At 46.0% G+C, this 23,374-nt stretch overlaps 1 protein-coding gene across 2 annotated transcripts in view; it reads right to left on the bottom strand.

Annotated features, from left to right (window-relative positions):
• UNC13B (unc-13 homolog B) overlaps positions 1-23,374 on the bottom strand; it is a 410,138-nt gene that overhangs the window by 224,429 nt on the left and 162,335 nt on the right. For both annotated transcript variants that reach the window (XM_067543563.1, XM_067543564.1), the window contains exons 9-10: positions 19,777-20,115; positions 7,553-7,643 (exon numbers count right to left, since the gene is read on the bottom strand). In XM_067543563.1, the coding sequence (XP_067399664.1) occupies positions 7,553-7,643; positions 19,777-20,115 (430 nt within the window). The remainder of the gene's footprint in view (positions 1-7,552; positions 7,644-19,776; positions 20,116-23,374) is intronic.

Below are 23,374 nucleotides of genomic sequence, written 5' to 3'. Positions count from 1 at the left end.
AAGCTTTGCTAAACTCAAGGTATATCACGTCCACCACTTTCCCCACATCCACAAAGGCAGTCACCTCTTGATAGAAGGCAATCAGATTGGTCAGACATGACTTGCCCTTGGTGAATCCATGCTGACTATTCCTGATCATCTTCCAAGTGCCTCAAAATGGATTCCTTGAGGAACTGCTCCATGATTTTTCCAGGGACTGAGATGAGGTTGATCAGTCTGTAGTTCCCTGGATCCTCCTTCTTTGAAGATGGGCACTATATTTGCCTTTATCCAATCATCCGGGACTCCCCCCCCAGTCACCATGAGTTTTCAAAGATAATGGCCAATGGCTCTGCAGTCACATCAGCCAACTCCCTCAGCCCTCTTGGATTCATTGCATTTGGCTCCATGGACTTGTGTATGTCCAGCCTTTCTAAATAATCCTGAACTTGTTATTTCAGCACTGAGTGCTGCTTAACTCCCCCCATTCTGTGCCGATTATCTAAAACATGGTTCCCAACATTTTTGAGTGAAAGCCCCACTAGTTAACACTAGGTAAAACATGCACCCGCCCCCTCCACTTCCCGGACCCACTCCCTCACCGGCCATAAACACATATAATGATAACACTAAATTACATAATAATAATAAATTACTCTTACCTGGGTAAGAAGCTAAACCTTCCCTGGCAAAGCCACCAACTTATGCCCCATGTAGCCCCGCCTTTTCCCATCCCTCATGGACTGAGGGTAATGGAGGCATGGGTTGGCGAGGGCTGCTCCAGGCCCCAACCAGCATAGAACTGCTCCTCTCCGGCTGGGTGCCTGGCTTGTATGGGGTTGGGTGGGGGTTGTTCCTCTGCTCCAGCCAGCACAGAGCTGGCGAAGGTCTGCTCCTCCGGTCCAGCTGGTGCAGAACTCAAGGCTGCTGTACCCGGTGCGGAGCTCGGGGGGCTAAACGACCTCAATATTACTGAATATTACTCAATATATCTCAATATTACTCAATATATTACTCAATATTACTGAAGCCTCATGGACCACCCGGAATCTTTGGCGCCCCCCCAAGGGGGGTCCTGCCCCCCAGGTTGGGAACCACTGATCTAAAAGTACAACCACTAATCTGTTCTACTCCTCATTTAATTGTGGGTCTCTATCTATGGAGCATGCCACTATTTTCTTCTGCTTTTTGGGGGGAGGAGATGTAATGGAAAAGAGGAGATTCTTAGAGCAGAAGTTGGGAACAATTGCCTCATCCAGTATTTCAGGGGTTTCCACAGACTGGGATCTGCTGTAAAGAGGGCTCATTCCAATGATTACATGTAGGCTCCATTAGTATTAGTGCAACATACAAGTGCTGTAGTGTGCCCTAGAAAGAGGCAAATACCACCCCAATAAAGGCTTTCGATACCACTACTGGAACCCTGGAGTGACTCAAGTAATAACTGAAGGTTATTAGGTTGAGGAGCAGCAGCAGAGTATGGTCACTGCAGCTCATTCTTTTTAGGAGATCCACTGTGCACCAGCTGTAGTTTCTTCTGGAATTTATCCAGACCAAGGCAGACTGAGTTACATATGTCCCTTCTGGAGGTGGACAATGCATGAACTACTGTGACCCGGTTGCTCAAGAGGAACGGAGAAGTCTTGCTGCAAGCCAGAGTTGAAAGAAGGCACTTTTGGAAACAGTATATAACTGGGAATCCCTGGATAGTAACGAGACACAAGGTAACATCCATATCATAAAGCCATCGTTCTGACACAAATTTTCACTCTGTTCAGAAGTGAAAGATTAAAATAGCAGGTAGTAGCATAGAGCAGGAGTGAGATGCATTGGTAGAGTTGTGTCTTTGGATATCAGTATAATCTTACATGCTCTGGGACAGAAGCCTGTTTCTCAGCTTGAATTGATTTCTTCTACTTTACTATCTAATGCATTAGCATGGGCAACAGACTTGCCCAGAGATCATGGAACATATTGTGCTTATAATCTAACCCAAGAAGTCATAACCTGGAGGCAGAGTCATAAGCACCCTCCCTTTCTTTATTGTTACAGAAGAGGGGCATTTCTGATGCTTATTTCTGTGACCCCATACTTGCCGTATTTCGGTTGTAATTTGTGAAATTGGGGTGGAGTGGCGGCATTGTGATCCTGAAAAATTTCAGACTTGAAAAAGGAAACTCAGCAGGATTTCCCACCATTTTATATAAGATTATATTGGTCCTGCAGTCTTACAGGAAGCTAGAAACCAAAAGGTCCAATAGCTTAATGGGAAAGTCGTCGTCTACCCAATATGTGAGTTACCATCACATTTCTCAAAAAAATAGTTATCTGCAAGATTTTCACCATAAAAAAAATATTTCCTGTGAGATTTCATCAATTCTTTACAGGAGTTCAGTTCTAACAAGTAATTTCTAATTTAGCAACGAAGTAAGCCCTCTGTCACACCTGTGTGTTACATCCCAGATGTTGTATCATGGTATGGGACAGAAGTGTCCAGCGCCATAATTTCAGAGTTGGTATTTTCTTAAATATGCAGTGAAAAAAAAACAAAATGGAGTGTTAGTGCTGTACAATATTTAGAGAAGCTTATAGGAAATCCTGTTAGCAATTAAGCAGTTTCTAGCTGCACTGGTCCTTGGGAAAAGCTTTCTAGCCAGAAAACTACTTCTCAAGAAAGACTTTTCCCTCACTTTTCAATTTCTCTTCTCCAAAAAGGGCATAACTACTGATTTTTCCTATCGAAGATTAGTCCATCCAAAGCTATTCAAACAGCAGCATTCATGAATATGTAGAACTATTACCACTATATAAATATGGGAAATTATCCCTTGACTAGAGATGTAAATCTGTGAATGGTTAAATCAGGTTTAAAATTGGTGTTAAGTCTCTAAGAAAATCTTAATAAGGATGAGCAAACTTAATAAATACAAATTTTATTCCTATATAAGAAGTATGAGAGTATGTATTTGAGTCAGTGGATATGCCACCCTTTGAGATGCTAACAGGTGAGACAAAATTTCTCTCTCTCCTTCGAGGAGGGTAAATCTGCTGATTCTCTACTTATTGTAGAATGATGAGCACTCAGAAGGAAATAAGAATTAATCAATTTAGATTACTAAAGTTCTGTAGCAGGAAAATCTTTTGCTAACGGCTGCCTCAGCAGAGACAGTAATGAAGCAAGGTGGGGCTTTGTGCAGGTGTATGGTGGGCTACGTTTCTGCTTGGCAGATTTCTTCTGCTATGGTTCAAGACTGGTCTGTTCATTAGCTGGAGGACAATCTGATTGAGTTTGGTCAATCTACATACATACTTAAGCAGCCTCCATGGCTTCAGTATCCAAGTGCCTCCCAAATATTTACTGATTTATCCTCACAACACCTCAGTGAAGTATGGGATAATATTCCCATTTGACATAGGAAAATTTGAGGTACACAGAAACTAAAGTAGCTTAAGTGTAATTGTAAATGCAAGTGCCCACGGTCATGCCGGTAGTCTGTAATAAGATCAGAAATGAGCCCTCAGCTTGACTGTTCTCTGCATTGTACCAATGGGATCTTTGAGGAAGGCAGAAAAGTAAAGCAGAAAAACTCTTTCTACAGATTTTTCCCAGTATGACATAATTTGATCTCTGATATTTCCGAGAACTGGAGGAAACCCTGCCAGATACAATATCTGGCAAAGAACACAAAGTCTTCCAGATGGAGATGAAATTCTCCATGAGATAACAAATCTATGGCAACCCTTAGGAAAAGGGTATTTTCAGAACTGAAATATATGGAGCTTAACTCCTTTCTCTGCTGCTGCGTGGGATGCTTTGGAAATGCACAGCTTACTCATCTTTGGGGTGCTGGCAAAAGACACATTTGCAAAGATAATTTTTTTTAAAAACGATCAAGCGGAAGAGTAAAAATGTACCAAATTCCACTGAAATGATTAGCAGTCAGTGCACTACGACTATTTCAAGAGCTTGGGAATTGGATATGGAGAGTGTCACCTCTGGATCACCAATTCAAATCCAACTCAGACTGCTAATAATGGCAAGTAGTTGGCAAAGTGCTGTTTGTTGACTTGTGGGCCTCATTCCAGTTCCTAGTAGACAAGTGTTCAACTCACAGCAAATACAATCACAACTGGCACTGATCAGTACCCTGCCTAACATTCTTCACCAATGATGGGAAGTGCCAAAAGGAGACTGAGCTTCCTACACAATCCTAGGTGTCTTTCCATTCCAGTTCAGGTGAACAATGCAGGACAGACTGGGAAGGGCTTGCACTGACACTGCACTTCATTTGTCCAGTGGATAAATATGACTTCATTTGCTAAGACTATTAATCCTGTGCCTTTCACGAACTTAAACAGGCTAACATTGTAGGTTTCTTCGTTACAAACATGCACTAAAAATGTGGCAAACGACATAGGAATGCAACTTTTGCCAAAAACTAAGAAACTGCCCACAAGGCAGAGAGGCAGCAGGTATTTGATCATTAATTTGCATAGCACCCCTGTAACGATCATTGAGAAAACTCTCAACAAAATCTTTGGCTGAAATGCAGGACTATATTGGAAAACTAAGAACCATTTAGAGAATGCCTTCTGCTTAATTAACATATGAAACAGAATCTAAAATTTATGAAAGAATTTAAATAAAAGCTGTTTTTTTCAATGAGTGTTTAGTGATATTTATTTATTTGAGGCGAGGTTTTCAAGATTTTCAAAAATGAATGCCTAACGCTGGGCTCCTAAATCCTTATTTAGGTGCCTAGAAAAGTGGCTCAATTTTCAGAAGTGTTGAGTATCCAGCAAGAGAGACTGACCAAGACTGGGGACAAGACTGATCCTATCAGATCAACAAGGAGGAAGAGGAAAGCAGTCATTTACCTCCACTTTCTGGATACCTGTAATAGAAGCGATCATCTAGACAGACCATGTAGTTACATGACTATTAAAGAGAATAGAACTGTGGATATTTAACTGGTAAAGATGATTTCAAATCAAAACCATTGTGGACAGAACTACATCTATGAGGAAAACGATCAAGGGAAAGCATGGCCTAAATGCCTAACGTTGAGAACAAAAGTGAATAAATCAATGTATTTAACCTTTCACAAAGAAAGGAGAAAAAAGAAATTTCACACCACCTTCCCTACATCAAAGCAGCAATTGTCTAGAGAAATGGACAAATGTCATCTGGATAGCAATGTGTACAGTACTCATTAACAGTACTTTCAACACTCAGAAGTAAGTCTATAGACCATTGTTTTTCTTTATTAAAAACTAAAGAGAAATATTATTCTATACTTTTGTTAAATTTTCAGACATAATGTAAACCAGATTCAAATTTGCCTTAACTCAGAAGTTATTTGGGCTCATCTACGCTTGACAGTTATTTTGGATTAAGGTAGGGGGTGAATTTAAAGCACAACAGTTTTCCAGATTAGCTCCCTGTGAATACACTCTTATTACAGAATAAGAGAGTGCCTACATGGAAAAATGAACCACAATAGCTATTCCTGTTAATTTCCCTGTACAGACAAGCCTATTGTGAGAGAGCATGATGATTCAATGAGTCAGTCACAGACCCTTCTGGGCTAGAAACCCTGATTTGATTCTGGAATGATTAAACTTAATTCTTTATAGATGACTGCAGTAATGCAGGGACAAACCAGTTGAGAAATGGGGAACTCACATTTTGACTCATCTGTGAGTCTCCTGTCAAAGGAGTTAAATAAACCAACAAACACAGAGACAAACTCAATATATGCTGGGAGAAGGCATTTTTAGTAATTTGCATATTCACAATTTACTGTACCACTCTGTAGCTAGTAAATCTTACTTTAAAATCTTATTCTTTCACTGACTCACGATACTGTAGGATGTATGTGTAACACTCACATGAGGGCTAATCTCTTCCAAGGTAGGAGGTTGGACTGATAATCACATATGGCACCTTCTATCTCTGCATCACTGGTTCAAATTCCTACCCATATGATTAGCAATCAAAAGTCACTACAACCAGTTTCAGTGTCTGTAAGAGAGGAATTCGCCAACTCAGATGCGAAATGGACACATGGCTACTTTACCAAAGATAGAAATGTAATAATCACCCACTAGTATGTTTACCAATCACATTAGCAGAAAGGCAAAGCTTTGAATGAAAATGGATACTGTATTTACATTTAACATCTGTAAGTGGGCCTTCCACAACAGGACAGAAAATCTCTGTGGTACTAGGTACAGAAGCTAAATCCATTTCATATTTTTAATTACGGATACTTTTGTCATATTCTCCATACTCTACTGCAGAATTAAATTCTGTTTTATTTTGTATGCAAGAAATATATGTCATATGACAACAGTTAAACAAAAGCTTCCTTTCTTCTTAATACCAGTGCCCAACAAGCCCTGCCAGTTTTGTCCTTACAGCTTGATACATATTCTGCTTAAAAACTGAGTTTGTCTAATCCAAAACATTAACTTATTTCACTGACCTTAAAACAGTAAATGCATCATTGTTTGATGTATCATAGCTCTCAAGTATTAGGTGGAAAAGGGATCCAGATTATGACTAAGGTGAATCAAAGAAGGAACTGTGAAGAACAAGACAAACTCACTCTTCTGTCTCCCAAGACACAAACTTGAAACAGATCCAAAAGGAAGGAAGAAGTAGAGACAAATTCTGCTACTGGTACTTGATTGTATCCCATAGCTGTCAAAGCCTTCAAGCAGACATATCATTATAACACCATACCTTTACACAGCAGACAGAGGGAGAGACCAAATATAAAGGGAAGACATGAAGTGTGTGCTTCTGCTAGCAGGCAACAGCTTGCCATCTGAACACACCATATATTCTCTGTGGCTGGACACAGGATACAAGTATGCAAAACTCATACTGAAAACAGTTTTTATGCTTTTCAAATAATTTATTAAATTATTCCAAACACAGAAGAAAACCTCCCAACTTGTTCCCTTTCAACTTCTGAGTAACAAGGGTAACAAAACCATTATATTTTCAGAGATGGTTGGGATATTTAGTTCTACTACACCCATTAATATCTACTAAAGATTTACAAAATGTTTGATGCAAAGCTTCTCAAGGAACAATTCTGCACTACAAGAGAAATAATTTACTTCTACTGAACTAAGAAGAGATTCAGATAATAGTTTGAAAACAACATATAGTCTGAATTTTGAACTGTTGAAAGTAAATAATTCAGTCCCAGATTATCTAGCAGCCATATATATTGGTTTCAAATACATTTTATACAAATTAGAAAGCACTTTCACAGATTCTGCATCTTTTTTCCGAATATTCAGCTCCGGGTCGGTCTTAAAACACCTTCTGAAATATCCAGCTACTGAACTATCAAGTCTCCAAACCATTTGTTTTGAAGTGGATAATGTCACAAGCCACAGTACAACATGCAGATTCCAGCTTTTTACTGAACTTTTGCTAGTAGAAACTAAAACTATGATGTGTCCCACAAAAGAAGAAAAATGAGTCTCCAGCCACAGATCTAAAAAATTAGCAAGCACAGGAAAGGAGGAGAGCAAAAGTAACATTTAACCTTACCTCTTGAAGACGTAATCGTATTTTGTTAATGGCTCGGATCCAGCGAGCTCTTGCTGGAGAAAATGGTGGTTGCTCATTTTCATCAAGGAAACTTAAAACAAAGACCAGAAAACAGTTTTAGAAACAGAAAAGTGAAACACACTCATTTGAAATGTGGCATTATTGTTAAGGAACTTATGTGATGGTACAGTGCAAATGCTATTACAGTTGAGGCAGTATATGAATATCCAGCATGTCTGAAAGCCATACACAATCCCCAAGATACTCCTGTAAGGGAGATGCCCACCTAGGGCAGTTAGAGATAAGAGACATTGGACTGAAATAGCAACTATGGGAAAGAGAAACTCCTAGCTTTCTAATGGTATAAAACAACTATTCTAAGCCTTGATGACTTATAAGATAATGAGACAAACTCATTCCTGGTCTTTTTGGGGGTGAAATGCCACGTGAGAGAAAAATATTTTTTGTAACTTTAAAAAAAAAAACAAAAAAAACCCAGTCTGAAGTTGTTTAGAGATTTGGAATGTTAAAAGCAGTCCCAGCAGAAAAAGGTGTGTGCATGTGGGGGGGGAGCTGTTAGTGGTCAAAGATGCATGATAAATGCACTCTCTCATTGCTGCCGCTACCAGCGCTACCTGTCGGGGAGGGTGCACATCTGTCCTTCATACACTCAGTTTGATAATACTTTTATATCACAACAACCAATCATATACTTGTATACATTCTCCCTTACTTACACTGCACTCACACTGCTTTTTTGTTACATGCCATCCTTTATAAATTGCCCATTTACATCATGAGCGTTAAGGAGAAGGCACTTGATCTTCACCTGTCTGCAGTGCCAGACACACAACAATACACAGATAATTGACAACAAAATAAATGTAGCAAATAGTTATTTCTGAGAAAAGAATCTTGCTCGTTAGTAAAAGGAAAGTAGAATCAAGTCTGAAGGAAGAGAGAGAAGTTAGTTATAAGACATTAAAAAAAAGAAAAAGGAGTTTTGCGCTTTTTCCACCAGCTTTTTTGTTGGTGGCTGTGATGTCTTTTTACGTCTCTAATGTAAGGGCTTGTCCAAACAAAAATTGCACACATTTAACTATATTAGTATAAAGGTGCTTATATCTGTGTAGGTTATTCCTATTCACAGATTCCCAAGTTCCCTTATGATCATCTAGGGCATATCTACCACACGAAGTTAAGTCAGCACCCAACTGTCGCAGTAATTAAGTCGGTGGGGCGTGCCCATACCATGCTCATTGTGTCGGTGGAATGCATCCTCACTAGCAGCGCTTGCATTGATGCAGAGAGCAGTGCACCATGGGTAGCTATCCCACAGTGCAACTAGGTGCAGAGGATTTTGAGAAGAGCTTGCAATGCATCATGGGACCAAAACATTGTTGCAGGGTGGAATGGGAGCATGCCTTCGACCTCCCATGATGCAATTTCCTCTCTCCCTCCCGATACCAACAGCAAACAACCCATACTTTTTTGAGTCTTTTTTGGAACACTTGGCTCAGCTGCGCATACACCATAGCCCGAGAAGCACAGAGCCCACTCAGCTGTGCTCTCGTCTTGTGAGCATCACAAACACTGCAGCACCAGGTGCAAGGTATTTCCAGAGCCTACAGAGGAGCCGCCGCATGGACAAATTGCAATGTCCTTCAAGCTGCCCTGTTGCAAGCCATAGAACTAAACACTTCCTGGTTGCTGCTGGCAGTCGTGAAGCAGCTGAACACTGTAGAGTGCTATTTCTGGTCTGGGGAAACAAGCATTGACTGGTGGGATTGCATCGTTATGCAGTTATGAGATGACGAAGAGTGACTGCAGAACCTTTATCCATCATAGGTGAGTGCGCGCCCCAGTGCACGAGCCTCCGGAAGGCTTTGAAAACCCATTTCAGTAATGAGTTACAGTAATGTGCATCGCTGATCTGCTTTTCTGCCCTAGCAACCCCCTGCGGGTCGGCTCCTGCGTTTGACATTTCAAGGGTCACTGGCGCAGTTTGCTTACTAAGTTATACCTCAGTGAATACAACATCCCCATTGCTATCACTGCCTGCTGTGTTCCACAGTACCTGTTAGGCAAAGGGAGAGAAGTTTCCAAGGCGGTGGGGTGTGGAGGCAGATAGCCCCTGGAGTGCCGCGCTCATGTCGCGGTATATAGGGAGCCTGCCGACCCCGTGGCCACCAGTCCCTTCTTTCTGCCGACTCCGACAGCGGGGACGGCGGGTGGGTTTGGAATGGATATGAGCAACACATCTCGAAGAACAACAGTTACTGGTAAGTAACCTTGTTTTCTCTCTTCGAGTGTTTGCTCATATGCATTCCATCATAGGTGATTATGTAGCCATACCATGGAGGCGGGTAGGAGTCACTGTTGAGTAGCCCTTCTTAGGACGGCTCTGCCTACAGCCGCGTCTTCTCTTGCCTGTTGCACAATGGCGTAATGGGAAGAGAAGGTATGGACAGATGACCAGGTTGCTGCCCTGCAAATGTCCGTCAGGGGCACCCGTTCCAGGAAGGCCGCTGACGAGGCCTGGGCTCTGGTCGAGTGTGCCGTCACGGAGCTGGGAAGCGGCACCTTCGCCTGCTCGTAACAAGTGCGGATACATGCGGTAATCCATGTAGAGATGCGTTGAGAAGACACAGGTAAACCTTTCATTCTCTCAGCAACCGCGACGAACAGTTGGGTTGTCCTTCTGAAAGGCCTTGTCCGATCGATGTAAAAGGCCAGGGCCCTCCTGACATCTAAGGAGTGCCATCTCTGCTCTGCCTCCGATCCGTGGGGTTTGGGAAAGAATACGGGGAGGAAAATGTCTTGGTTACAGTGGAACTGGGACACCACCTTGGGTAAGAAGGCTGGGTGGGGTCGCAGTCTCACTTTGTCCTTATAGAAGACAGTGTAAGGGGGCTCCGAGGTCAAGGCTTTTAACTCGGAGACCCGTCTGGCCGAAGTAATGGCTACTAGGAAAGCCACCTTCCAGGACAGGACCAGCAAAGGGCATGTAGCCATGGGTTCGAATGGGTGTCCGGTTAACATGGAGAGAACCAAGTTCAGGTCCCAGAGAGGTACCGGGTCGCGAACTTGCGGGTATAATCTCTCTATCCCCTTCAGGAACCTACAGGACATAGGATGAGAGAAGATAGATCTCCCTTCCATCGGCCGGTGGAAGGCCGAGATGGCCGCCAGGTGCACCCTCAGGGAAGCCAGTGCGAGGCCCCGCATCTTCAGGTGAAGGAGGTATTCTAGGATTGCCTGTATGGGCGATGAACTAGGTAAGATCCCCCGGGACTCTGCCCAAAGGGTAAAGCGCTTCCACTTAGCCTTATACAGCATCTGAGTGGAAGGTTTCCTGCTCCCTAAGAGGACCTGCTGTACTTGTGTTGAGCAGGCTCTCTCCCCTTCAGTTAACCACAAAGCCTCCATGCCGTCAAGTGGAGGGAGTCCAGGTCCGGGTGAAGGAGGCGGCCCCGGTCCTGGGAGAGGAGGTCGTATCGCCTCGGCAGCGGTATCGGCTCGGCAATGGACATGTCCAATAGCATAGTGAACCAGTGCTGCCGGGGCCAGGCTGGTGCAATGAGGATGACATTCGCCTTGTCCCTCTTGACTTTCAGGAGCACTCTGGGGAGTAATGGAACGGGGGAAACGCATACAACAGGGGCCCCGTCCAGTTGATTAGAAAGGCGTCCGAGAGGGAGCCGTGCTCTCGTCCCCGGAGTGAGCAGAACCTCTGGCACTTCTTGTTCCACGCAGAGGCGAACAGGTCCAGTTGGGGAGTGCCCCACTTGTGGAAGAGAGAAGACACCACCTCCTTGTGGAGTGACCAGTCGTGGCGGGGTACGAATGACCTGCTGAGGCGGTCCGCCTCGTCGTTCCTGACCCCGGGGAGGTGAGAGGCAGAGAGGTGAAAATCGTGCCTCACTGCAAGGTCCCATAGCTGTATGGCTTCCTGGCACAGAGTGGAGGAGCGTGCCCCTCCTTGCCTGTTTATATAAAACATGGCTGCTGTATTGTCCGTGAGGACATGCACTGCTCTGCCCGTTATGAACCTGAGGAAGACCTTGCAGGCGAGTCGAACTGCCCGTAGCTCCCTGACATTGATGTGCAGGTGCCGTTCGTGAGGCGACCATAGGCCTTGTGTGCTGAGGTCGTTGCTCATGTGGGCTCCCCAACCCACATCTGAAGCGTCTGTTATCAGCGTCACCGATGGGGTTAAGTCTGCAAAGGGAACCCCCGAAGAACCTCGCTCGGGTCCGTCCACCAGATGAGGGAGGTTAGGACCTGGGCTGGGATGGTGACCACCCTGGAAAGTGAATGTCTGGCTGGGGTGTACACCGAGGTTAGCCAACCTTGTAGGGGCCTGAGTTTGAGGCGAGCTAGTCTCACCACATATGTGCATGCCGCCATGTGACCCAACAGCTGAAGGCAGCGCCTGGCTGTCGTCGTGGGAAAACTGAAGAGTTCCTGAATGATGGCGGTCATGGCCTGGAATCTGGGCAGCGGGAGGAAGGCCCGGGCTTGGACTGCATCCAGGGTGGCCCCTATGAAGTCTATCCGCTGTACTGGAGTGAGTGTGGACTTCTGCTCGTTGACGAGCAGGCCCAGCCTGGTACAGGTTGTGCAGGTCAGGGCTAGACTGTTCTGTACGTGAACCCTGGATCTTCCCCGTATTAACCAATCGTCGAGATAGGGGAAGATCTGGACGCCTCTGCGGCGGAGGTGGGCCGCTACCACCGCCATACACTTCGTGAAGACCCTGGGTGCTGAGGAGAGGCCAAATGGTAGGGCCGAAAATTGGTAGTGGACACCCGCTACCATAAAACGAAGAAAACGTCTGTGCCCAGGGAGGATAGAAATATGGAAGTAAGCATCCTGTAAATCGAGGGCAGCATACCAATCCCCTGGATCTAGTGTGGGAATGATGGAGGCTAGGGAGAGCATCCGGAACTTGAGGCGTCTGATAAATCTGTTCAGACGACGAAGGTCCAGAATAGGTCTGAGGCCTCCCTTTGCCTTGGGGATAAGGAAATAGCGGGAATAGAACCCCCTGCCCCTTTCCGAAGGAGGAACTTCCTCTACCGCCCCAAGGCGGAGAAGAGAGTGAACCTCTTGGACGAGGAGTAGCTCGTGAGATGGGTCCCTGAAGAGGGACGGGGTAGGGGGAGAGTCTGGAGGAAATGCCGAGAGTTGGAGAGCATAGCCTCGTCTCACTATGCTGAGTACCCAGCGGTCCGATGTTATTCCCTGCCACTCTCGGAGGAAGGGGTGCAGTCTGTTCATAAAGGGGGGGGTGGAAACCAGTGGGATGGTGATGGTTACTAGGCTGCCCTCGAGCGTCCCGTCAAAAGGACCGCTTGGTATTTTTCTGCTGGCCCTGCTGGGAGCCCCTTGCAGGGCCTTGGCGGTCTCTTCTGTTCGACTGCCTGAAGCGGTCTCGACCTCGCCTGGATGGAGTTGGTCGAGGAGGCAGTCGAGGGGCAGGCTGCTGTTGTTGCTGCCGTTGGGGTCGTTGTCTGCCCTGGCGCCTCGTGGCCTGTGGCATATAGAGGCCTAAGGACTTAAGGGTGGCTCGAGAGTCCTTGAGGGCGTGTAATTTACTGTCTGTTCTATCTGAGAACAGACCCACGCCCTCAAAAGGCAGATCCTGGATGGCCTGCTGCACCTCTAATGACAGACCCGAAGACTGCAGCCACGCGGCCCGGCGCATCACGATGCCCGATGCCATAGCCCTTCCCGCTGCGTCGGTGGCGTCGCTTGAGGATTGGAGGGCCGCTCCGGCGACTGTAGCTCCCTCCTGCAGGATGGTGTTGAAGTCCTCCGCCATGTCAGGTGGTAAAGCGCGGAGGAACCGTTGGAGGGAAGCCCACAGGTTCAGATTGTACCTGCCGAGGAGCGCTTGGTGATTTGCAATGCGGAGTTGTAATGCCGCAGTCGAATAAATTTTTCTACCAAATAAGTCCAGTTTTTTGTTTTCTTTGTCCTTTGGTGTACTGGACTGGGCCCCCTGTCTGTCCCTCTGATTAACTGCATCTACGACCAGCGACCCAGGGGGGGGGTGGTTGTACAGGTATTCAAACCCTTGGGCGGGTACGTAATATTTGCGCTCCGCAGTCTTGGAAGTGGCCGACACTGACGCTGGGGTCTCCCACAGGGGCTTGACCACCTTTAACACCCTGTCATGGACAGGGAGCGCGACGCGGGAGGGGCCTGCTGAGCTAGAGGTCCCGAAAAGAGGATCCTCCTCCTCCGATAGTTCTTTTAGGTCGAGCTGCAGATTGTCAGCTAGCCTCCTGAGCAGTTCCTGATGGGTCTTATAATCAGGCAGTGGTGTTCTCTGGTCCCTGGAGGTGGTGTCAGGAGGAGAGGAGGAGGAGGACTGGTGCAGGGGACCCGTAGATGGACCTTCCATCGGGTCGGAATCCTCATCCGAGGAGTCCGGTCTGTCCTGACTAGGAGGAGGGGGCTGGACCGCTACTGAGGGGACCGACGCCGCACCCTGGGTCTGTTGTTGAGGCCATGGTCCCCAATATGGCCATTGCCAGGGCCCATGCATCCATGCTGGCACCGGTCCCGGTGCCGTGGATGTTGCGGGCCCGGAAGGTGCCGGGCTACGGGACTTCGGGCGCTTCCCCTTGTCCTTGCCCCGATCCTGCAGTGATCTGCTCCTGGAGGAGCGGGAGCGGCTACGGCGGTATCTGTGACGCCGGCGCGGCGGGGAGCGGCTATAAGTGGACGAGCGGCCCCGGGACCGTCTTGCTCTACCGTGGCCATGCGACCTAGAGCGGTCTCTCCCTCGGCTGCGGCTGCTACGGTGCTCCGGAGAGTCTCCGAGTGGCCGGGCGTGCTGCACCGGGGACCTCCTCGGGGTAACTCTGGGGGCCCTCGCCGAGGGCGACCGGTGGTAGGGTTCCGGGGCAGGGTGACCCCGACGGCTGCCAGCGGATGGGGAGCGATGGCTGTCCCGGGAACGCTCACGGGCCCGGACCGGAGATCGTGACCGGTGCCGAGGGCTGTACCGGTGCCGAGAGTCCGCCCGGTGCCGAGGGCTGTACCGGTGCCGAGGGCTGTACCGGTGCCGAGGGCTGTACCGGTGCCGAGAGCCCGACCGGTGCCGAGAGCCCGACCGGTGCCGAGAGCCCGACCGGTGCCGTATAGCTCGGTGCCGAGAGTCCGACCGGTGCCGAGAGTCTGACCGGTGCCGTATAGCTCGGTGCCTAGAGTCCGACCGGTGCCGGTCATCACCCGGAGAGGGCGTTCGGTGCCGGGAGCTGCGCACCGGGGAGCGAGAGTGGCGCCCGCTCGGATGTTCAGAGCGCCTCTGCTCCGCTTGTGAACCAGATCGGTGCCGAGAGGTACGCACCGAAGTGCGAGGATGGTCAGTCTCTCTCGGTGCCGGCAGGCTCTCCTGACGATGGAGGGACGCCGAGGATCTGGTGGGCGATGGAGAGTGGCCGCTCTCGGAACCTCGGGACCGCTCCAGTTGCTGCGGTATCGAGGTGCTCAACGACACAAGGTCGGAGCGAGGAGGGGGGGATCCCGCTTCCCCCGTCCTCGACCGTCTGGGGGGAGACGATGGTTCCTGTCTCCGCTGCCCACCGGGGTAACCCAGCACGGATCTACCCCGAGACGCCAACCCTGACTCCCTCGGCCGAGGGGGGGATGGAGGCGTTGGCATGGCCATGAGGGCTCGTGCCGCTACGAACGCCTCCGGCGTCGACGGCCCTTGCAGGAGAGGTCCCCCACCCCCCGGGGTCGGGGGAGGCTCTCTGCGTGGCGACGCCGGTGTCGGCTCTGATCGTACCCCCTGCTGTGCCGGTAGCAGGGGGGAGTCCATAGGCACCGGGTCCAGCCGCTTCTTCTTTTTCGGCACCTTTAGCGCCGGTGCCGCTGTCGGTGCCGGGGGCGCGCTATGCGCCGATGAGACGCTCGGTGCCGATGGAGATCCCGAGGGCTCGGAGACCGGACGAAGCGCCGACTCCATCAGGATCGTCCGAAGGCGGGCATCTCGCTCCTTCTGCGTCCTGGGTTTGAAGGACTTACAGATGCGACACTTGTCCTTTCTGTGGAGCTCACCCAGGCAGCGAAGACAGCGGTCGTGCGGGTCGCTGATGGGGAAAGCCTTCGAGCATTCCACGCAGGCTTTAAACCCCAAAGTGCCCGGCATGGCGCCGGGAGCCCGTAAGGGCTAGCTAAGTACTTAAGACACTAAAACTACTTTTTTTTTTTTTTTTTTTTTAACTAACAGGTTAAAACTATGAACTTTTATACAACTACAACTATAAACTATAAAACTAGAACTAGAACAGGTTGAGGAGATTGCTACTTGCGATACAGCAAGGGGCAGCGTTCCAAAAGACCGTCACGGGCGGAAAGAAGGAACTGGTGGCCACGGGGTCGGCAGGCTCCCTATATACCGCGACATGAGCGCGGCACTCCAGGGGGCGCAGGAGCCGACCCGCAGGGGGTTGCTAGGGCAGAAAAGCTTCCGGAGGCTCGTGCACGGGGCGCGCACTCACCTATGATGGAATGCATATGAGCAAACACTCGAAGACAACATGTCTGATAGGTCCTTCATAATCCTCAACATCTCATCCTGTGTGGCACACTCCTGCTCCTGGGATGCTCTTATGTTTTCCATGTCCAGTTTTTCAGACAATGAAATCCTCCAGGCTCTTTAGCTCCATGTCAGCTGTCCCAGAAGTGTTCATTATTTCATTGAATGTGTCATTACAAGTTCTTTTTTCCTCCTCCTGGTCTGCGAAACATCTCTGCCAGTGTGGAGGATGTGGTGAAGGCCAAGCTTCCCACTGTGAGGTATTCAAAGCACAAGGCAACCACTGTCAGTGCATAACCTGGGTCTAGTACAAAGTTGCTTTTCAGGTAGAACAATGGAGAGGCCAGACAGCATTAATGGCTCTCCTGCACACATTCAAGGAAGGAATCCATTACCAAGGATTGTTTACAGTGAAGTCTTCTCTGAGGAAGCATGTAGGCAATGAATTCTCAGGTCACGAACATTGATTATTCCAGCAAGCTAGGAGAAGCTATAAAGGAGGGGGAGTGACAATCACTTGGTTTCTCTTTGCCCCCAACTCAACACCTGAAGAAATGGCTAGAAGACAAAGAACTTTGGACTGGGGGAGAGGTGGTCCCAGGTTGCAAAGAAAATGCAGCCTGTGTGTCAAGGATCTGTAGCCTGCCTACATCACCAGCTAACAATGGTGAGATATTGCTGATTTAACCTAGTGTGCAAGAGCTTAGACTGCGGAACTATTTTTATGTCTTTGGTAACTATTTCCGATCTCTTAGGCCTGCAATTTATAATCAGTGAAAACCTATTTTTCTGTAGTTAGTAAACTTGTTTAATGTTTTTTCTTAATCAGGCGAGTTAGATCGGCGGAAGGCATCTGGCAGTGTAGACGCATACATTATAAAGTTTGACATAATCGATTCCATTGACCTAAGTTTGTAGCGTAGACCAGGCCCTAGTCTGATCTCTTATTAACACAGGCCAGAGAACTTCCCCAAAATAATTCCTAGAGCAGATCTTTTGGAAAAACATCCAATCCTAATTTAAAAATTGTCAGCAATGGAGAATTAACCACAACCCTTGGTGAATTATTCCAGTGGTTAATTACTTTCACTGTTAAAAATTTACACCTCATTTCCAGAATGATTTAGTCTAGCTTCAACTTCCAGCCACTGCATCATACTAGACTTTTCTCTCCTAGATTGAGGAGTCCATTATTAAACATCTGTTCCCCATTCAGGTACTTGTAGACTGTGCTCAAGTCACCCCTTATTCTTCTCAAGGGAATAACCATGCCAGTATAAGACAGCTTTTATACCAGCGTAACAGCATCCACTCTAGGGTCTTGGACCAATTTAACTATTTTGGTAGAAAATCACCCCCTAAGCAAAATAGTTAAACTAGTACATGTGTAGACCTGGCCCAAGCCTAGGAGTATTTCTGCTTCAGCTGAAGTGAGACAGACAATGAAGGGCTGTCTTCACCACTAACTAAAAGCTTGGAACATTACAGTACAGAACCAATAGCAGAGGAACTACAGCAGTGAACCAGAGTAGAGAAATTTGCTTATTCATCTGATGAATACTGAGAAATAACCTACAATGAATATGAAAATCACTGTACACTGAGAGGCTAATAATGGCTGCCAACTAGAGTACAGGGCAATTGCAAGTATACGGTTACTGAAAACGAACACTGATTATGCAAATGATGTACCAAAGCATAGGGATTTTTTTTTTTTTTTATAGATAATAAACTGCAAATTTCTGCATCAGTAACTGTTTACCATCCCTGCCCTGACTAGCAAACACAATCTATCGATAATAATCTATTTATAAGGGTATAAATAATCAAATCAGCTGCTCTTTAGCTTTCCCATAAGACAAGCACTTAGAATCATAGAATATTAGAATTGGAAGGGACCTCAGGAGGTCATCTAGTCCAACCCCCTGATCAAAGCAGGACTAACCTCAGCTATATCATCCCAGCCAGGGCTTTGTCAAGCCTCAGCTTAAAAACCTCTAAGGATGGAGATACCACCACCTCCCTAGGTAACCCATTCCAGTGCTTCACCACCCTCCTAGGGAAAAACTTTTTCCTAATGTCCAACCTAGACCTCCCCCCCCGTAACTTGAGACCATTGCTCCTTGTTCTGTCATCTGCCACCACTGAGAACAGCCTAGCCCCATCCTCCCTGGAACTCCCTTTCAGGTAGTTAAAGGCCGCTATCAAATCCCCCCCTCATTCTTCTCTTTTGCAGACTAAACAAGCCCAGTTCCCTCAGCCTCTCCTCATAAGTCCTGTGCTCCAGCCCCCTAATCATTTTTGTTGCCCTCCGCTGAACTCTCTCCAACTTCTCCACATCCTTTTTGTAGTGGGGGGCCCAAAACTGGACACAATACTCCAAATGCGGCCTCACCAATGCCGAATAGAGGGGAATAATCACTTCCCACGACCTGCTGGCAATGCTCCTACTAATGCAGCCCAATATGCTATTAGCCTTCTTGGCAACCAGAGCACACTGCTGACTCATCTCCAGCTTCTTGTCCACTGTAACCCCCAGGTCCTTTTCTGCAGAACTGCTGCCTAGCTCATTGGTCCCCAGTCTGTAGCTGTGCATGGGATTCTTCCGTCCAAAGTGCAGGACTCTGCACTTGTCTTTGTTGAACCTCATCAGATTTCTTTTGGCCCAATCCTCCAGTTTGTTTAGGTCCTTCTGTATCCTATCCCTACCTTCCACTCCCCCCAGCTTAGTGTCGTCCGCAAACTTGCTGAGGGTGCAATCTACCCCATCCTCCAGATCATTAATGAAGATGTTGAACAAAACCGGCCCCAGGACTGACCCCTGGGGAACTCCACTTGTGACCGGTTGCCAGCTAGACATGGAGCCACTGATCACTACTCATTGAGCCCTATGCTCTAACCAGTTCTCTATCCATTTTATAGTCCATTCATCCAACCCATACTTCTTGTTCACAGCTGTGCTGGACTGAAGATTGCCAGCAGTGTTAAGGCAGTTTAACTTCCCAAATGCATAGAATATCTAACAGTCAGATGTGCTGAACTACTGGTATAAAGCATGAGGTCACTATTAAGATCCTGTGTTAGAGCGCAAGTCTGATGAAGCTGACATATTGCTTTTTGGTATCTGTTGGAGATGGGAGTGAAAACTTTATAGAATGCCATATCAGTAGTGTTGAATGCAATATGAAGGTGGAAAAAAATGCACAAGTTTTTCCGCTTAACTTCTTATTTCCATTTAAGGTTTGGATGGATGAAGTGTGTCCACAAAGTTCACTGCTGCTAAACAGGCTTTGTATGCTTTCTCACTCATGAGCAATCCAGCTACACCAGGCCTGTCTCAGATACCTCTCATCAAGAATGGAGGAAAAAAATATTGGAAATGAGTTGCTGGGTCACTGAAGGAATGTGCCTGCAATTCAGCTACCCAGTAAATACAGTTTAAGTTTCGAAAACATCCATCACTGAGTGTAAAGATATTTATTAGAATACAGCATGTCAATAAGACCAACTGATTTGTTTGGGAAGAGTTTAAGATGTGGACACTGCAAATCTGCTTTCAACTTCAGAATTAACCAGATGATATCAATGTTAATAATAAAATGAGCATTTCACTGTAAGCTACAACATCTCTATTACTTTACACTGACATACTATGTACTTCACTTACCTCTCTGGCTGCCGTGCAGAGATATCCTTGGGCTTCTCAAGTTGTGAGATTAATTTGGATGCAGAATGATCTTGAGTTTTCTCCTCTCTCTCACAGACCTTTTCCTTCTCTGTTGTTTCGCTAGGATGCTCATGGTGTTCCTCTTGCTCACTGTACCACTCCTGGGCATCCTTTTGATAGCTGCCAGAGCTCCGGTAGGAATGATTTGATTCCCGTTCCCGGTGTTCATCCTCTTGCTCAGAGCCATGAGCACTTTCATGGTAATGGTCCAGCTCACTCAGCTGAGAGCTTCCCTGACTGACATTACATGAGGAGCCATACCTGCTACTTCCAGCAGGACTGTGAGGGAATAAGAAATAAATAAGTTAAAAAGCAGTGGCAGGAAGGAAACATGCAACGAACAACAAGTTTAGTGACTAACAATCTGCACAGAAATTATAGGACTATAAATTTAGTGGGACACTTTGTTATATTCTGACTTGCTACAAGTGTATTAAGTCATGATATATAACCATTGTGATCCCTGAACTAATCAAAACTACAACAGAAATCATATTGAACATAAACCTACTGTATGTACTACAGCAATATAGATAGAAATGCAGTGCCTACTGGTATACTAACCAAATTTGTAACAGTAATTATACCAGCAATATATTATTCCCCTATTCTAAAGAAATTCAGACAGGGTTGACAATGAAGGTATTCTAATCATCACAGGAGGAGTAGAAATGTGCACATGGGAATCAGAAAGGAAGTTATTTAATCTTCCACTATTTTAGATGCTCTTTACTTCTTCTCCTCATTAATTTTACTGCTGCTAGAATCTGCGGCCAGAAAGATGAATCTTTTTTAGCAAAAGGAGCTCATATGTCTCAAACCTAATGAATTCTTTGGAAAGCAATGATTCTATATGAAAACCACACATTAAAAACTAGGAAGTTTGGGGATGGAAATGTCAGATGCAGAGACCAGAAATTTCATGTTAAGATTTCCCTCAGAAGCCCTTACTAAACATTTTACTTGTGTATACATGTACGATACTTTCTATCACCTAGTATGGAGAGATAATATCTTGATCTTAATGCGCACAAGCAACCCATCAGTTACAGTAACTTGGGGAACAGATTTTAGTTCATGAATGATGGTCAATTGGAATTAATGCACTATATATGTGCCTCTCACGTTACCATTTTAACTGAATTTGGTGCTGGAGTAGCAGCCCTGGAGTCTGCTCTCCTCTGTTCATAGTATAGTTAACAGCAGGAACATACAGGAGAGCAAGTTTCCCTTTCACTGCCCACCAATGTGAGCTTAGCAAATCTCCACCATGTGTGAAACTGAGGCAGTTATAATTTGGCATTTACACAGGAGAAAACAGGCGTTCATGAACTACTGCAAACCTCACTTACTAGCATCCTTCATTGCCTGAAATATGAAGATTTTGTACAGATTTTAATGAATCACAACCTTACAGTTTAACCCATAATACCTTCGTTGCCACCTTTGGAAATGTTAAAAGCCTGAAAAGCTTGAAAGCATTTTAAGTATTTCTGTAGTAAGTATTACAATGGCAAATTAAACTGCTCAACAATTTAAAGGCCTAATATCCATTTTAAAAATAGCCTCCTCATATCCTCCCGATGTATTATCTAACATAAATGTTTGTTCAGTGAATACAATATAATCACTAAACAAGTAAGCAAAACCGTTCTGTACATACCAGACATTTATCACACAAAGAATTAAGTTGTGAAAGGCTAATGAAAGTAAGACTCAAAACAACTCATTCACTGAGACAGAACACAAAAGGAGCACATGAGCAAACTAATTACATTTTTATAAAACACAAAGGAGACCAGAGGAAGTTGAGAAAAATGATACAAGGGCTTGGTGTGTAATCTAGTGACTACACGTATCATCTAGTGTCAACTATCAGTAACACTACAAACAGTTGATCATAAATAGGGATGAGACTGAACTATGAACAGTACCACAAAGTTTGATATCTACTGCTAGATCATTTGCATTATAAATGGTCAATTGCTTGAAACCATTTATTATGCTTCTCTTGTAACTGGCCTTTTCTTAATTGATGGCTCCGTGCTCTTCAGATCTGCTGCCTGTGATCCAAGATGAAGTGCTGCTGTGTCAGGACAAGAAGCAAGATCCTTCTGTTCTGACTCATCCTGATGAGGTGTTAACTCTCCTGGTAGTTCTTCCACAGAAGAAGGACCAGACACCGTATTGGAAACTGTGCTTTGTTGATCCTCAGATTCTTTGGCAACTCCATGTTTGCTGAGCACATCAACTGTGCTGGTATCAGCTGCTTCCTCAGAAAGTTCAGCATTCACAACATCAGGCTGCTTAGTAGACAAACTTGATTCAGTATTTGGATCACCCAATTGATTAGACACAGCAGATTTTGAATTCTCATCTGCATTGACTGTTCCTAGCACCTTTACATCTGATTTTGATAAAAGCTGTGGCACCACATCTGGTTCCGTTTTGACAGAGGTCTCCTTGTTGTCTCTTTGCCAAGGAAATGAAAAATCTAGCTTCTTGCCAAACCCTGTCCCTGGGACACTGCCTGGCTTATTCCCCTTTTCTTCATTACTTCCTTCAAACAAAGTTGAAGAAAACTTCTTAAAACTGGACATGAGACCTGGCTCTGGTGCAATCTTACTTGCAGAAGGAGGCTGTTGTGAGAAGAAAGACCCAAATGGCTTTCCACCATCAGATGATGACATGAAATTGAATTTTGACAGAGTAGGTATACTTGGTATTTCAAACACAGGTTTACTACTACTTGCATCTATAGGAACATTACTTGGTTTAGACTGCTTATTCAAATCACATTTGGCGCTAGTTCCTACTGCAGTCATTTCATTCATTGTCAAATGCTCTTTTGGCTCTGCTGGGATGTTGGGTTCGATGTCAAGAGTCCTATTCACATCTGGCTGGTACAAATTAACATTGATTTCATTAGCTGGCACTTTGGGTTCTGTTTCAAGACTACTAGTCATGTCTGACCGGTAGGCATTAACATCTGCCTGATCCCCTGGACTTACTAGTTCTGTTTCAGGTGTAGTACTCAGATCTGACTGGCACAAATTTACATCTGCCTCATCAATTAGAGCTTTGGATTCCAGTTCAAGCACACTATTAAGGTCAGCCTCGGAGAAGTTACCATCTACCTCAGTGGGAGCTGCTGGCTCTTCTGTTACATGCATAGTGCCCACATCTAAGTGACACAAATTTAGATCTGTCTGGTCAGTTATCATTGTCTGTTCTGTACCAATTGCATTATCCAAGTCTGAATGGCGCAGGTCAGCATTTCCGAACTCCACAGAGGGCTGTAAATTAGTATTCAATTGAAGTACTTCAGGGACTTGATCTTCACCTGAAATCAACATTTCTGAAGCATTTAGCTGAGACGTCTCTTGACTGGTTCCAAGTCTTTGATTTTCTCCAGTTTCTATTTTCACACTAGACTCTTTTGTGGAGCTCTCTTCTGAGTCTGATGTGCAAGTCTGCTTCAGAAAATTGCTGGGTTTTATTTCAGACACTTTGGCTGCGGATATTTCTTCTAGCTTTC

The sequence above is a fragment of the Emydura macquarii genome, unplaced genomic scaffold (genome assembly GCF_026122565.2).
Source record: "Emydura macquarii macquarii isolate MOO-44397 ecotype Brisbane River unplaced genomic scaffold, CSIRO-AGI_Emac_v2 contig_915, whole genome shotgun sequence".
In the NCBI taxonomy this organism is placed as follows: domain Eukaryota; kingdom Metazoa; phylum Chordata; order Testudines; family Chelidae; genus Emydura; species Emydura macquarii.
Note: the sequence above shows the minus strand (reverse complement) of the source record. Positions and strands in the feature narration are given on the sequence as shown.